This window comes from Takifugu flavidus, chromosome 14 (genome assembly GCF_003711565.1).
Source record: "Takifugu flavidus isolate HTHZ2018 chromosome 14, ASM371156v2, whole genome shotgun sequence".
Taxonomy (NCBI): Eukaryota; Metazoa; Chordata; class Actinopteri; order Tetraodontiformes; family Tetraodontidae; genus Takifugu; species Takifugu flavidus.
Window position 1 is genome coordinate 1764733 of NC_079533.1, and position 17307 is coordinate 1782039.

Consider the following 17307-nt stretch of genomic DNA (forward strand, 5'->3'; position numbering starts at 1 on the left):
CCTAAAAGGTGTAAAATGCGTCATTAGATTTCAGAGTGTTTAAGTGACACTTGCACGAACGCTGGCAGAATCAGTGGTGCGACCGAAGCTCTGGCCTGGTGCCAGAGGTGAGAACGGCTGCCGTATATTTAACCATATATGTAACGCTAGCTCACCTCACAGGCCGCACATGTCTGGAATGTGGAGCTGCGCTGGCTGCTTCTGCTGTGTCATCTTGTTCCAAAACAGCATTCAATTACACCGCCTTACCCTGCTCTTTGTGTCTCGTCTCAGCATTTAAGGTGGCCTCCTACTGGGGGAGGTGTGTGTGTGTGTGGGGGGGGGGGATCAAACATGAACATTTGCAACACCAGATTCTGCATCTGCTTCGAAGCCGCGGCCTCTATCTGTCAATCAGTGTCATGTGTCTGCCAGGCATCAGCCTCCATTCCTGCTTCTAATGTAAGAAACGCTTAATCTGCCCTGATGCTGTCAAGGCACCCCGAACACACACACACACACACACACACACACACACACACACACTGGGTCGTGTCCAGGTGGCACCACAACACAGCACATCCAGGAATTGTAATTTCTCAAATAGGTCATCAAATGTTTACTGTCGTTTCCCGACAACAACTTTTATTTCCAGAAATAAGTGCTGGTTGCTGGTGCTGTGACGTTGTCTCTCTACTGGGGAAGGAAGGGGAGGGGGGGGGGGTGGTGACCACCACCTGCCAGCTAATTGAAAGGCAGCACCTCTGACATCATCAGACCTGGAAACAGGTCACCCCGGTGCTGCGTTCACTGTCGCTGGAAATTTCCGTTCATTCCTAGCCTGGAACTTTCAACGTTAGCATTCCGACACCAGACCAGAACCAGAACCCACCACGTCTCTGGGTCTCTGCAGCCTACAGGCAGGGACTCCAGCAGTCAGAACCTGCTATCTAGCTCTTGTCCCAGGACGCTGAGAGCATGATGTCACGACGCTTCCAAACATTCGGATGAAACAGGTTCATTATGCATCTCATCTCAACCTAGCAACAAGGCTAAGGTGCCAAGTATGAAGGAGGACCATTTAGGAGGCTAAGCCACAGGACAGGGAGAAGCTGGACAAGTTGTGGTCTGCTGCCAGTGTCTGGGGCTTCAGCACTTCAGCCCCCCCACAACAGTCTCCATCCCAACCACCGCGGAATGAGCTCAACTAAAGCTCCATCTACTTTCAGACCAGAGCAGTAGCACAGAGGAGCATGATCAGGAGGACTGAGGAGAGAGGAGAGAGGAGAGGAGGGGCTGAGGAGAGAGGAGAGAGGAGAGGAGGGACTGAGGAGACTGAGGAGAGAGGAGAGGAGGGGCTGAGGAGAGAGAGAGAGGAGAGGAGGGACTGGGGAGACTGAGGAGACTGGGGAGGGACTGAGGTGACTGAAGAGAGACCGAGGAGACTGAGGAGGGACTGAGGAGACTAAGGAGACTGAGGAGACTGAGGAGAGACTGGGGAGACTGAGGAGGGACTGAGGAGACTGAGGAGAGACTGAGGAGACTGAGGAGGGACTGAGGAGACTGAGGAGGGACTGAGGAGACTGAGGAGGGACTGAGGAGACTGAGGAGGAACTGAGGAGACTGAGGAGAGACTGAGGAGGGACTGAGGAGACTGAGGAGACTGAGGAGGGACTGAGGAGGGACTGAGGAGACTGAGGAGGGACTGAGGAGACTGAGGAGACTGAGGAGGGACTGAGGAGACTAATATTTCCTCCACACACTTAATTCATAGTGGGAGATAAAAACTCCAGACTTCCAGTTTCTTCCACTCTGTGTGGCTAATTTAAAAGATTCCATCTGACGCTCCTGAACGTTGCACATCACATTAATCACTTTGTAGATTTTTAGGATCATTAGGGGCAAACACCACTAATAACCCCTCTACATCCTTCGGCTGCCGCGGCAACCATTCATCTGAAAGTCTAATGGATGTTTTTAAAAAATAAAAACAGTCCAGATGATTAGATGGAAAGCTAACTAGTGAGGTAGTTAGGGGGTAGCTTTCATCTCATATTTCAAAGGAATGAACTCCCTCGTGTGTTTTCTTATATAAACACACGATATAAATCATATTTTAATTATATCCGAGTCGTAAATGCAATTAATCCAGACGGACTCCTTCATTAGACTTTATAACCACATATAGATGAAATAACATGTAAAAATGCAACCAACATTTTGTCATTTGACGGACTGTCATGCAGCTGCTAATGCTGTTTCTATTTCAAACACTTGTATTATTATATCCTCTTAGTTTAAGCCCAGAGCGCGTTCATCACCCCCCCATCCCGTCTCTCCCTCCCTCTCCTCCTGCTTCTTTATGCCCATTTCCCAACAATAAGTACCCAAGTGCTGGCAGGAGCGAACCGCCACACTGTTTTGATGAATGTCCACTGTTAACACGAGGAGTTGCAGGCATCAATCTGCAGCAGCCTGATTAAAACACGCCACACAGCGAGGATGCAGAATGTTCCGGCACGCTGCTGCGGACGCCAGGACCTCCAGGAACCGCTTCCTAACCCTGCAGCAGAGCACCTGCAGCCTCACGGAGGGGGAAGGAAGCCAAGTCTGTCTCGCTGCCTCCACCTTTAGATGCATTTTTATTCCAAAATCACCTCTGTGAGGAAAAGAGCGGCAGCAGAACTTGAGATGATGAGCTCCACATTATATTGAAGTGAGACGAGAGCTCCAGATTGATGGTCCAAGAGACGGACGTCTGCCCTGACCATGCATCTTCTAAACGAGAATCACAATGAGCTGATGATTTTAATGGGATGTCTGAAATTTGACCTTCTTTTATTCCCCTTTCATTTATCACAGATAAACGTTGTGCTCTTTATATACAAGGGTGTATAAAATGCACGTAGATTTAATTATTTGATTTCCTTTTAATGCTCTGGTCTTCTCCGACAGCTGCCGCTGCGTAAATTGCGCCGCCATATTAGATTGATCCTCGCTGGAGTTGAAAAGTGAATCATGGATCGTTTGGGATGTGGCTGCCCAGATTTACTGATGGAGGTTGTGGGTAATAAAGAAAGGTCAGAGGCCAGGCAAGAAATGCTGAGACTTGGAAATGGAGCGATTCATGGTCCTATAACTCAACTCTGTACGACACAGAGGGAGGATGGAGAAGAAGGATTGCAACATTGATGGGATATGAGGGGGTGGGGATGGACGGGTGAGCGGGGAGGAAGAGTGAAGACGGTAGACGGTAGACGGTGGATGTCGCAGGCACCAGTCAAGAGTTGCAGCTGCTGCGAAGGCCTCGGAAAAAGCTTTCTTTCAGAGTAGATGTCTTTGAAACCCAAAATGACCTCCCCAAAAGCTGGACCAAAGCTCACTGGCTCTATTCAGAGGCACAAATGCCTCCAACTCTCATTGTTTCATTGAGCTAAAAAAAGGGAGGATTTCCCTTTTTCTGCTTTTGTCTCTGTCCTCTCTGTCCCAATAATCTGAACTGAATAGCTGACCTATTTGAATCATTGTCCCTCTATAACTGTCAAATAAAGCATAATTTGGTAAAAAGCATCACTATTACATCCATTTTAGTCAAAGCGATTCTGCAGATGCACCTTCACACTTTGCGTCCTCTCTTTGGTCTTTGGCGCTAATTTCATAGCTTGCTTTAATTTCTGCTGGTAGAGGCAACGATGGGAGGAAATAAAACGTACCAACACCCGATCAAGCATTCACCCTGGACGAGCGTCTTCTCCTGATTCCAGTTCATCTGAACTCTTATTCTATCGGCATAAATGGGATCGAATGTGGTCAGAGCGAGACACTGGAGCCGATGCGGAGGTTGGTTTTGGTGTGTGGTGTTTGTCTGTGGAGGAGCGTCAGTAAGTGTGAATGAAGAGCGATCCCAGTGACACTGAGAAGACGTCGGGGCAGAACAAGCCCGCAGCCAAATCATTAAGATGCTTTCAAATGACAATCTCTTCACACTTGATCCACTTCATGTCAGACTGCTTCTGAACACGCTGCCCACTGCGCCAGCGTCAGATGACTCCCCGAGTGCCAGCAGCTTCAGCCCACATTAACTTTATTCATGCTGACAGTGTCATGACTCCTGTGAGTGAAAATGCCTCCCTCATCTTCAGGTGGAAGCAAATCCGAGCCTCCTTCCTTCACTGCTGCTTCCGCTCTGCACACTGTGTTCATTTAAAGGCATTTGAATCATAAATCTGCCTAAAATGGGCGTTTTTAAATTTGTAAGCTCATGTAAACCTTTTATGTTTTATAACATTCCATTTGAAATGATCTGAATAGTGCCGCTGTGATTTTTAGAGGTTATGATTAATCGCTATGGAAACCGGTTTTTTTTTGCTCAGCTGTGCAAATGTAAGAATGGAGCTGCACAGCTGCACCCCCCCCCCCCCCCCCCCCCCCACGTCACACAACAACGTGAGCAGGACGGCGACCTGACCTCCGCTGATCCCACTGTAATCAGCCATTTATGAGAAGTGACAGATCTATAGATGGAACAGAAGGCTGTGCCATCGTTAGCAGAGGGCTCAAAGATCCCTCTGAGATCCGTCTCCTCTCACTGTCCTGACAGCTCACAGCTGGAGGCTGAGACAAGATGAGGTGGATCATATCACCGTTGTGGCTCCAGCAGGTAGCTGGAGAACCTGCACGATGGAGCAGCCTTCTTCAGAAGCTCAATCAAAGCGGAGTTGCGTCTCTGTGTCACCTGCCACTTTCAGACGCTCATCATCTGTGGAGCAAAACCAAGAGGGAAAACAGGCTGTCAAAAATCAACGAATTCCATCGTTAAGGATCATTTACGCAGCGATAAACTTAAGTGGGCCGAGTCAGCGGCTCTGGCGTTGCCCCCAACTTTGCCTCCGGTTGTCCTACTTAATTATAATGTTGTCTTTATTAACATTGTTATTAACGTTGCTATTATTTTCCTGCGTGGGCTTGAGGTCCTGCCAGCCGCTGTGACTGAAGGTTGCCCTCTCCTTGTGACCTCTGCCCAAGGGCATCTTCTGGTTGGCTTGCGTGACAAGACAGTGACAAGACTGTGACTAAGTCTGCAGCACCGATGGGGCAACAACAGTGGTGATGACTACAGTGATGATGGCGATGTCAGGGTGGCGCTCACATGTCACAGCTGTCCTCATTAGAGAACGTTGAATTCTAAGCCGACCTTACAGCTGTCTCCACTGCCAGAGTGCATAATTAGTGAGGAGATGGATCAATTAAGTATCATGAGGACGGAGAAACAAGTCCTCCAGGAACGTCGCCTTCTAAAAGCTTCCCTGCGATAGCTTTTATATTGATATTTTTTTAAAATGTGGAATTAGAATCTAGAAAGGTTTCCAATCGTCGGCCCTCTTTTGTAGCATCGTTGCTCATTTTTTAGGCTCATGTTGACGCGAGTTGCTGTTTCTCGTATCTACACGAAGCGAGATGGGGTCAGGACCCTTAAGTACCATCAATTTTACATCCACAGATAAAATTCTGCTGTTTAGATTTTCCCTGTGGACCCAGTTTAAAGATAAAAGTGAATCTCTGGAGATCCACTTTTATAAACGTGAATTCTGCCACAAAGACACAACTGACAATTGTCGTCAGATAGCTTGTTAAAATCCTCCCAGTCGGCCTGTAGAGGCGGCTGCTGCCTGTCTATAAAAGGAGGAAATGGAAATGAAAGCACCTGTTTATAAGACATTAATACCAGAGATTAATACCAGACGTGTGTTATAAATAAGACATGAGGGTTATTGAGCTGCAGAGAGAGGGGATCAGGGCTTTAGAGGGGTGTGAGGTCCAGCGATGATGGTCTCTATGCTGCACCATCAGCCCACACGCTGAAGAAGCGACGCCTCTGTGAAACGTGTTTTGCTATAATAATGAGGACCATAAGCAATGCTCATATTTTTAAAGTCTCACTTGAGCCAAAAGCCACTAAGAGTATACTTCTTGAATTACAGGAGACTCTTTTCAGCAAATTTGTGGCTTAAAAATGCAAAGGCGTTTCAAACGCCGGTGTGTTTTTGCCATTTCGGTCCCTGCACAGATGAAATGATCTGAATGTCAAACCATACGATTGTCTTTCCCGCGTACAGAAAAAATCAATTCACTTTGGACTGCAGATTGTTGTCCTCAGCTAAAAGGGCTGATGTATGGATTGCAACAGGGGTCTATAATACCTTAAGTGCTGCAACAGCACGAGGATGTTCCCCTGTTTGCCACCGTTTGATGAAAACTGATCAGCTCTGCCAACAGCCACAAAGGACAGAAGGAACAAGAGAGAGCAGGAAAATAGCAGCAGAAGAAAAGGAGCCGCTGGACTATTACAGCCCTCAAAATGTGTACTTCATTCATTTTTAATGTTTCCCTCATAGATACAATTTACTGTTTGTTAATTAGTCCATACATATACAATTTGACCTCTACTTACGAACGTCTCTACATGTGAAATTTTCAGGTTACGAAGCGTCTCAACGGGAAAATATTTCCTCTTGTTACGAAAGAAATTTCAGGATACAAAGGTCAAAAATACGCTACCGCTGCTACTCGCAGCTCGCGGAGTTTAGCGAACACAAACTTGCTTGTAGCTGCTCTGCCATTGGCTATCGCCTAGCATCTTCCTGTCATCCCATTGGCTAGGAGGGACGTCAATATGTACAGGTTTGTCTGTATCCCAGCGTCGCCTTTGTTTAACTTTTATTTATTGTGGGTGTTTGAATGTTTGTCCATTAGATGGCGGTGTTACCACAAGTGTTTACGTTCGTTGCTAGTAATGACGGCTAATGTAAGATTAGCCTGTAATAAAGTTCATTTTGTTCCTGGAGAAGCCTTGCACTGAATTCCGACATTTATTGTGCGGTAATCTAATTGTAACATGTATTTGTTAAATGTTTTGATGCATTTATAAAAAAAATTATGTCCGAATTTTTGGGGGCTTGGAACGGATTAGGGCATTTACATGGAAAACGCGTCTCTATTTACGTAATTTTCAGGTTACGAAAAAACTTCTGGAACGAATTAAATTCGTAAATAGAGGTCCCCCTGTACCTGTATAGAATATCCAGGTCCTCTCAAGTGATGTAAACTTGCATGTGTGTGTGTGTGTGCCAGTAAAGCTAAAATAACAGAAGTCTTTACGTCACTTCCAAGGGAATCATCCCATAATCTCAAGGTAATCTCCACATCCTGCAACACCTGTCAAGGCTGCACATGCTAAATATTTGTGATTAGTGACTGTGTAGTTCTTTTTCTTTCATTTCTGATCGTTGTCTGAACCTGGTTTTATTCCACTTCCACATTCTGCGTTTCTCAGTGTGCCTGTGACATTAATGCTGACGTCAGCTCTTCCTGTAGAACTTTCAGTGGCTTTACGGGAGCCGTTTTTACCATTTCCATTTCTCTTGTCAGCATTAGGCAGTGATGACTTTAAAACAAAGCAATAAAATGGAGATGGTTCCGATTTGAGCGTTGCGGGGAAGAAAGATGATTCACTCGCCGTCCCTCTCCTCCTCCTCCTCCTCAAGTGTTCAAGGCTGCGGTGAAATGATCGCACGCTTCAGGGAGCAGCTAATGTGCAGAAAACAGGTAGAGCAGCAGGATGGAGGGACGTCAGAGTATCACACATGCATTATTCACTGTCTGTCAGTCTGTCCCTGCAGGAGCTGGCAATCATTCAGCAGCCACTCATGATGTCCCCTCAACCTGTCAGCATTTCACTAAAACAGTCCTCTTTTTCCTTCCTCGCCTTTATTTCTCTCATTTACGCAATTTAGGGATGGAAAAACCCTTTTGTCTTTGACGTCCCAGCTAAATTTGGACAATGTCTGTTTTACATTTTTAATTGATGAACTTTGGGACGCGATCAGGTCTCCTGTATGTGCGCTGAGCTGGACGGGGACGCCGGTATAGCTGAGAAGTTCAGAGTACAAGAAAACCTCCTTAACCCAGGGAATAATTGTCTGAAACCATTTAAACCTGAACCTGAAGGTGAAGCCGTCACTTGTGCTTTATCCAGAGTGCAACACTGCTGCAGCCGTTCCCTCACAGCTCACACGTTCATTAGTGAGGACGAATAAATGAACACGATTCTAAGATGGATCCTTTTAATGGGAACAGCTTCAGGCTTGGACTGGTTTGTCTTTTTTATTGGCAAATCAGCTGGGAGGCTGAGAAATACTCACCAGGGTCTTTGGCTCTCTGGACCACCTCGCTACGCGTCACTGGGTAAGCCAACAGTTTCCAGACATTTGGTGGTGATAACACACACACACACACACACACACCTAAATGTATCCCTCCAGCAGGATGACATTGTCCGTACATTTGATCATTGTTCAAGGGAAGATGAATAAATGAAAGGAAACAAATGGAGGCTCAGGTTTTCATCCTCTGGCTCTCCTGGTAATTGGAGCCCAATCATCCCAACCACCTTCTTGCTGCGGCTGGTCAGCTGCAGGTCTCTCTGGATCCCTCTGGATCTCTCTGGATCCCTTTGACATTACATTGTTGCGTTTAAAGCCTCTTGTTGTTGGAACCTGAAGCAGACCACACAGATTTACCTGTCTGTCAGCAGGAGGATGTTGCACCTTGTTATTCGGTCTAATGTCCTCTGGTCCAACTGTCCTGCTCTTAATTCTTGCTGCATATTCATACAGAGTGAGGGTTGACCTTCAGAGGGTTGACCTTCAGAGGTCTGTATTTATGTATGGATGTGTTGATGTATGGATGGATGATGGATGGATGGATGATGGATTGATGGATGGATTCATAATGGATGGATGGATGATGGATGGATAGATGGATGGATGGATGGTGGATGGATGGATGGATAGATGGATGGATGGATAGATGGATGGATGGATTCATAATGGATGGATGGATGATGGATGGATGGATTCATAATGGATGGATGGATGGATGGTGGATGGATGGATGGATGGATGATGGATGGATGGATGGATGGATGGATTCATAATGGATGGATGGATGGATGGATGATGGATGGATGATGGATGAATGGATAATGGATGGATGGATGGATGATGGATGGATGATGGATGGACGGATGGATGGATGATGGATAGATGGATGATAGATGGATGAATAATGGATGGATGGATGATGGATGGATGTACACAGACTTGTACGTTTCCAGGCTCTCCTCCGATCGCCCACTTTGATATACGTGAGACATTGATGTTGAATTACCAAATGAATCATTAATTAATAATCATTAATCATTAATTACTACGGGTCAGTCTCTACGTCTGTTTATATTTGGATGGTAACCATATGAATGCAGACTGATGTCCCACAAGTGTTGGGAGCCACAATTAGAAAGGAAGTGCTAACTCAGCATAACTTGACACTTGCTAATATGCTAATGAGTGAGAGGGTGAGGAGGGAGAGAAAACACTGGATTATGATGGCTGTGCCTCACGTGGCTCTCACAAAGTTTATTTCATGGAAAAGCTCCACGTTTTGAAGGCAGCCAGCAGGGCCAGCAGGTCATCACATCTGGCCCCCTCCCAGACGGTGCTGATCCCACCTGGGCCCGGTACCAGCACGATGCCTTCGTGTTGACCCAGAGTGACGTCCGACTCTCTCCTCACAGTTTTGCTGGCGGTGCTGACGGCGTGCGCCCAGACAGAGATGAAGAGAGTGGTGGGAGACAACGCCACGCTGCCCTGCCACCACCAGTTCTGGGTGGGGGACGACCCCACCCTGGACATCGAGTGGCTGCTCCTGAAGCCCACCAACAGGGTGGTGAGTAGTGACGGAAAGTGGCTGAGCGGAAGTCTGCTCTGCCTTCATGTCCCTGATCACAAACGGATTTCCTTCTCTCACCAGGTCATCACATACTTTGCTGGCCGTGTTTTCGACCCCAACGAAGGCGAGCGCGGCCGCGTCGCTTTCGCTGGGGAGTATTTAAAAGGCGATGCCTCCCTGATGATCAGTGACTTGTCTCTGACAGACTCGGGAGAATACAGCTGCAAAGTCAAAACCGGTGCACAGTACCACTGGAGCACCATCCGCCTCATCGTCCTGGGTAGGTGGCAGACAGCCGTTCAGGAGAGAATACTTTACAAGCAGAGGTGTCGTAAAAACACGGGGCTTTTAGCATCAGTAAGTGCAACACTTGTAGCCTGAAAGTGTCCGTTTCAAAGGTGAACCCAAACCCAGCGACTGCAGGGAGGAAACACTTGGCTTCGCAATGAAACGCAGCTCTTATTTATGCATCGGCCAACGGACGCTTCCACCATAGCCGGAATATTCGATATGCCATAAATAAAATGTGATTGAACTTTTGGTAAATTATTTATCGCCTCTTCTTCTCTTGAAGTAGCCTCGTTGGCTAGAGGCAGCTGGACTTTCTCACATTAATCAACACAACACAGCAGCGAGCTTCCGCTCCCCCCACATTCAGCCCCCAAGCAGAACAAACATCAACATCACTAATCTAAACACAACTCAAAGACTCAGGATTTAGAGACGTATCAGGAATAAGCTGAGTGTCTTAGAACCCCCCACCCCCCATCCCCCCAACACCAGTTGATGCTGTAGCCAAACAGCTGCAGCTTCTCTGTCCAGTCATACAGGCGTCTTCCTGCCCCCCCCCCCCCCAACCTGAATTAACTAACAAGAGTTTTAGAGGGATAAGAGTGGGGAGCACATCTGGAACATCAGCATAGCTGCGTTGACTCATCAACAGGATATTTTGTGTGTGTGTGTGTGTGTGTGTGTTACTTATATGATCTGTGTCTCTCCACAGTAAAGCCGTCCAAACCTCAGTGCTGGATGGAGGGGAAATTGTTGGAGGGGGGTGACGTTAAGATGAGGTGCAAGTCTGCCGATGGCTCCGATCCCATCCGCTACCGATGGGAGAGGGTGCTGGACAAGGGCAAATACGTGGGCAAACTGCCCCCGCTGGCTCTGATCGGTGGGTTGAAAGAGTGGAACTCACACGAGGACACGCGTGCGCTGACACCTTGGTTTCCTCTTCCTCAGATCTGAAAAACCCGGAGATTGTGACGCTGAGGAACCTGACCAAGGACAGCGCCGGCGTCTACAAATGCACCGCCAGCAACGACGTGGGGGAAGAGAACTGCACCGTGGAGGTCAAGATGCACTGTGGGTGGAAATGCGCTCTGGCTCTGGACTTGGAGCTGTCACTCACAGGCTCATCAGTAGATCCCCAGTGATCGACTCAAACTGGTCCAGACAGATTCAGAGAGCGAAGCCAACTGTGGTTCCGTGTCTGCTTGTTTGTGTTGCAGATGTGAGAGGGATGGGCGTGATGGCCGGCGCTGTGGTGGGGGTCTCCTTTGGCGTTCTCCTCATCATCCTCATCATCTGGTTGGTGTTCCGCAAGAAAGAGATGAAGAAATATGAGGAAGAGGAGACCCCGAATGAAATCAGGTAGCTCCACCTCGCTGGAAGTGTAGTTCCAACCGTTATTGCCTGAAGCTTCTCTATAGGTCAAAGGTCATTGATGAGTTGCAGCTGTTGTTTAGTGATTGTTGTCACGGCAACGTTGTCCGACGCTCCTTTCAGAGAGGATGCAGAGGCCCCCAAAGCCAAACTGATGAAGCCCAACTCCCTTTCCTCATCGCGGTCTGGCAGCTCCCGCTCAGGAACCTCCTCCACACAGTCCATGATGCACCACATGGGGCCCCGAGGTCAACCCCCCTGCATTCCAGCTGTGGCCGCTCTTAAACACAACTGCCAAGGCTACATTCAGACCATTCCCAAGACTCCCGAACGGCGCTCCACACCAACCTCCACGTCTACATCCAACTCCAAGACCAGCAGCTCTCCGCCCAGACTGGGCCCTGGCAACCTGACCCGCATGGGGGCCACTCCTGTTATGATCCCTGCCCAGACAAAGGCCTTTCAGACGGTATAGAGGGGATCTGACCACACGGAGGACAATGACAGCCTCAAGATGTCAAAACCAGCTGAAAACAAACGTTCCTGAAGACTCAGTCTGTCCAGATCTTCACGTGATTTCCACCGCTGACATCCCGATGTACAGACATCCACGCGTGAAGCCGCCGCTTCACACCAAAAACAGGAACCCTCTCCTCATCTGCCACAGGAAGCGTTTTATGAGACAATTTAATTTGCACCTATGAGAAAATGAGGAGGAACTGATGAAGATGAGGTCAAGCTGAGAGCCACCCTGAGGGGTGAAGACCCTCCCACCCACCAGACCTCAGGTTCTACCTGTTGCTTGGACTGAGCTCCTGGATGCTTTGAGGCTGCTGTTGCTCTCTGTACATGACCTAAATGGGCGGATGTGTAATTATACCAAGGTTCAATGGTTCATATCATACGTAACAAGTCACCTAAGCATCAGTTCCACTATGATTCTACAATAACTCATTATTTGGTCTTTGCTACCTTCAAATGTCCGTCTGTTAATACACCAGCGTACACATGGAGCCGCTTCTCCGTGTTCAAACCTTCCCATTCAGCCTGCCGATCTCCAGAGATGATTCCAAAGGGTAACGGAGGCCGTCCATCACCCTGCAGCCCCAGGACGCCTCAGCCCTCGTCTTCTTTTGAGTCTGTCAAAGATAAAAGAATGAAGATCACCACTTTTATTACCGTTTGTAATCATCTATAAAGAGTGCCTTCTGCTATGTTACTGAGCAACACACAACCGGCAGGGAGGGGGAGAGGGGGGAGAGAGGGGTGAGGAGAGGGGGGAGAGAACGGAGGGGGGAAAGAGAGGGGGGGTGAGGGAGAGGGGGGAGAGAGAGAGGGGAGAGAAGGAGAGGGGAGGGGGAGAGAGAGGGCGGGAGAGGAGGATGATGAGAGAGAGAGGATGAGAGGGGGGGGATGATGAGTGGGGGAGATTGAGAGGGAGGGAGAACAGGGAGGGGGAGAGAGAGGGAGAGGGAGGGGAGGGAGAGAGAGGGGAGAGGGAGAGGAGGGGAGAGAGAGAGGGAGAACAGGGATGGGATGAGAGAGGGGAGGGAGGGGGAGCAGGAGAGCAGAGAGGAGAAAGAGGGAGGGATGAGAGACAGAGAGAGAAGAGGGAGGGGGTTGACAGAGGGAGAGATAGAGAGGAGAGAGAGGGAGGGGGAGAGAGAGAAGGAGGGGGAGGAAGAGATAGAGAGAGAGAGGGAGAGAAGGAGGAAGAGAGGAGTGGGAGAGCAGAGAGGAGCTAGAGAGGGAGAGAAGGAGGAGAGAGAGGGAGAACAGGGAGGGGGAGAGAGAGGGGACCAGCTCCACGTGTCCATCACGTTTTCCTGTATTTTCTCTTCTTTATCTGCTTTTCCATCTCTGGTTGGTTTTTCCTGAGTGGTTTTAAAGGGATCACCGCTCAAGAACATCTCACCTCTCATGAGCTTCAGTTTTATTTTCCGTGTCTCGGTCAAATAATTGTTATTCGGTTCATTTTCCTCCTGGATCGACTCTGTAAGTGGCTGCATGAGTGAAGCATTTCTAGGCCTCAGTGTGTTTTCAGTAATATTCTGGGTCCTAATCAATACGTGAGAATAGTTCAATGAGACGTCACCATGATCCTTACCAAGGTGACGCTATTAGCTGATGAGCCATTAGAGCGTCTTTGCTCCCATATTAAGGGATCTGGTCTCTGCTGAAAGGCCGATCTTCACCTTATCCACGTGTCTAAAAGCTTCCTGTGCGGGTTCAACCGCAGAGAAACGCCGTTGAACTGGGGGGGTGTGGACCGGGTCCTGGCTGACCACCAGGCCGATCATATATGCATGTTATAATCACCGGGACAGACAAATCTTGTGTTTTGTACATAGAAATTCTAATGTAGATGCTATATAATCCGTCTATAATTCCATAGATGTTTATTTGGTTTTTATTCTGAGCTATTTTCTTGGTTTGGCTGTGAGGTTGTTCAGGACTGAAGTGTGTAAATATCAAGGTCACGTTGCACTAGTTGACGTCACGCTGTCGCTGCGGACGGTTCCGTCTGTCTACCAAACCAAATGTCCACCTATAGATTCTGTAGGTCTCCGAGCAAACCTACATTTATACAGGAATTCACTGCTTTTCTTTTGTAAAGAATAAAATATTAAATGGAGATGTTTAAACCAGTTTAACTTTACCTATTTATGATTCTTTGATGAGATGGGGGTGTGGGAGGTTGTCGGTTTGACTCCGCGCGTGTGCGACTGCATGTCGAGGAGCCTCGGAGCCGCACAGCAGCCCCAGATGAGGTAATTTAAAGAGCTTTGCTCCAACGCCACCAAGGGGAGGGCTATAAATACACCTCTACCATAAATGCACTACCTGTCCTGCAGTGATGATCAGTGGCAGCGTTCAGCAACAAATAAAATAAAATGATGATTGGAATAAAAACTATTCTGGTTTAATCACCCGAACCCCTTTCAGCCATTCACTCCTCGGTTCTGAATGTTGTAATATTCTATAATCACCAGACCTGAGAGCTCCATCAGTCACAGGCTAAAGCACCAGACTGTAAAATGGTCGTTTTGAATTAAAACCCTTACAAACAAAGCGAGATTTGAAGTGTTGGCTCATTGAAACCGGATAAAGGGAGAATCTGCTTGTTTTAAGGAGACAAACCAAGAACCCCACATGTTGACAACTGAAAGGCTTCACAAGATGTAAACAAGAGCAGAGATTCTGGCCAAGTTCTGTCAGAAGTGTTCATTATTCAACAGAAGGGAGTGTATCCACGGTAACCACCTGACCTGTGCAGCTTGGATTAGAGACGAGGGATGAAAAGGGGGGGCCAGGCGGAATGTTTGCACTCGTGTTGCAGAGGTCAACTTCATCACAGAGCTCCTCTAAACACTGGATGTGTGATGGCTGCTCAGACGCTCACACACTTCTAACATCTAACGGAGCTCTTCAGTGGAGATGAGCTCAACTTCCTCTGACTTTATAGAGTTCAGATACTCAGTTAGCTGCTCTGGAAAGGATTCACACCAGACATGAAATATGGTTTAATCACACTTGACTGGATGAAAAGATAAAATGACTTTTTAAATAACTATCATCAAACATTGTTTAGTCTTTCTATTAATTCATAATTGGCTGTTCATTCTTTACCAGTCATTTCCCAAATTACTTATTTAATGCTGTCCCTCCCTCTATATGATGTTATATGCGATGCTACATATAATAATATGATGTTATTGCCTCTGAAAAGCTGTTGAAATATGATTCTGTGTGTGAGGGCGCCCCCTGCTGGAGCACTGGTGAATCACACGGTGACGTGCTGAACTGATTATGTACTGCACGTCTCGTGCACGGAGCATGTGGCTACATCATTCAGTGACGCGCACAACAGCACTAAAGTTCTGTTCCTTTTGGTTTTTGACCTGCCCCTGATGCCTCACTTTAATAAATTCTTAATCGTTTTAACCAGCAACATTAATTTTTCCACCCGCAGTTGTTCATATTTAGAATTCACAAATCTGCCCATTAAACCGGAACTTTCAAGCGTGAGAAGGCTTCTTCCTTCTGCACAAGTTCCCATCCAACTTGACGCTGATGACCCAGGAGAACAACATTTTTTTATACCTCTTGTGCAGCTCAGAAAACAGGAGTATAAAAATATTTCCACTTTCTAAACCGTGTTAATCTCAAGACGCTCCTGATAATAATATTATGCATTTTCTTTGTTTGGATGTAATCTCGTCTTTTGATCTTATTGTTGTGACACCACCAACACCGGAGGAGGATCCCTCTTGCATTTCTCAGAAATCTCCTAATTATAGCTCACTAATTAATGTTCTCAAGGCCATCTGCAAAACACGTCCCGTTTAGATGGCGATGCAGCTCTAGAAGAGAACAGCTGCACTCTGGAACAACGTCCTCCCCGGGAGCTTGGAAAATAACTTTGTGCTGATCTGTGCTCTCCGTAATAGTTTGAACATTTAGAGGAAATCTCCAGTATTTGAGACATTATCTGTCTTTCTTAGCTCATCCATAAAGCTGTTGATTTCTTTCTTCTTTCCAACAATATTCAGGCCACAGAAATCAGAGCAACACTTCTGTATTTGCAGCTCGCGCTACTAATAATACTGTTTAGTACTGCTGAAGAGGATTAGAAATTAAAGTCAGAGGTCTGGTTTTCCAGGTCTGCGGTCTTGAATAATTAGCTGTGAGGCAAAGCGACGTCATGAAGTTTAATAGAATCCGAAGGCGCTTGGGGGCGGCCGTGGCTCGGCCGGATGGAAAATGTGCTGGACGGGGGAGAGTTTTGGGTTTGAGACCCACTTGCAGACCAGCTCATTGGGTCTGTGGAGGGAGAGATGCCTGCCCAACCTCTGCAGACGACTGCTGAGGTGCCCTTGAGCCCCGTAGGTCAGAGCACCCGTCCACAGTCACCCTCACACTTCTCACATGCACGTGTTTGTCCTACGTTCACGTTTATCGACGTGTGTGCTAAACAGGAGGGACCCTCTCATAAAGTTTGCCGCTTCTTCTTCGACTCCTGTGATGCTCACGAGCTTCTTCTGATAATAACAAAACATACTTTATGAAGCTTTAAGCTCTCTATTAATCCACGAACTGGATTTGCTCGGGATTTGAAGCAGTCACCTCGAACTCAGATGCATTTAATCATGAGGCAGCAGCTCCTCGGGTCCCTGCTGGTGGAACCGAAGGTGGGTTAATGATTTATGACTATGCAAATGTGTTTACAGCTTCTGTTGTGTGCCTCTTTCTGTATGCAGCATTTCCATTATGCTAAACACACACACACACACACGCGTGCACGGGTTACCCTCATTCACTGTCTCAGTATGGATACGCTCCAGCTGTAGGTGTGGGTGAGTAGAGGACTACAACAGGACCCACATAAAGAAAATCCCTCTTCATTAGATCACTGATGTGTTTGAGTGTTAGAACAGATTCTGCAGTGATAAAGTTAAAAACAACAACACTAACTGCACATTTATAAAACATGAAAGTATCCAGGCGAGGGTGTGGGGAGGGGTGCTGCCGACACCCTCGACCCACCGCTTACTGGGGGGGTTCTGGACTGTTGTTATAGGAGGGGCAACAGTGGTGGGTTGTGATGAAAGCTGCCCCCAAAACATCCTCGGCCTCCATCTCAGTCAGCAGCAAAATTCCACTGTAATAGCCGGGTTCACCCATAGAGGGCGTCACTCTTGCACTTTAGAACTAAATGCACCTGAAGACTGGGTCAAATGTCGAGTTGGACCAGAATGAATCAACATTGTTTCACAGCCGAACCCGAGGTTTCAGCAGAAAAAGATGTTTTTCAGGTGCAATGCCTGAGATTCTTTCCTCTCTTACCTTCCTAGTGAAGAGCGTCCCTTCCTGATC

The 17307-nt window shown here is 47.5% G+C and overlaps 1 protein-coding gene across 1 annotated transcript in view; it reads left to right on the top strand.

The window, feature by feature from the left end:
- Positions 1 to 12675, top strand: part of LOC130537376 (CXADR-like membrane protein) — a 19128-nt gene extending 6453 nt beyond the window's left edge. The window contains exons 2-7 of the mRNA XM_057054167.1: positions 9614 to 9765; positions 9850 to 10048; positions 10772 to 10939; positions 11008 to 11130; positions 11277 to 11418; positions 11554 to 12675. Of these exons, the coding sequence (XP_056910147.1) occupies positions 9614 to 9765; positions 9850 to 10048; positions 10772 to 10939; positions 11008 to 11130; positions 11277 to 11418; positions 11554 to 11905 (1136 nt within the window). The 3' untranslated portion in view covers positions 11906 to 12675. The remainder of the gene's footprint in view (positions 1 to 9613; positions 9766 to 9849; positions 10049 to 10771; positions 10940 to 11007; positions 11131 to 11276; positions 11419 to 11553) is intronic.
- Positions 12676 to 17307: the final 4632 nt, after the last annotated feature.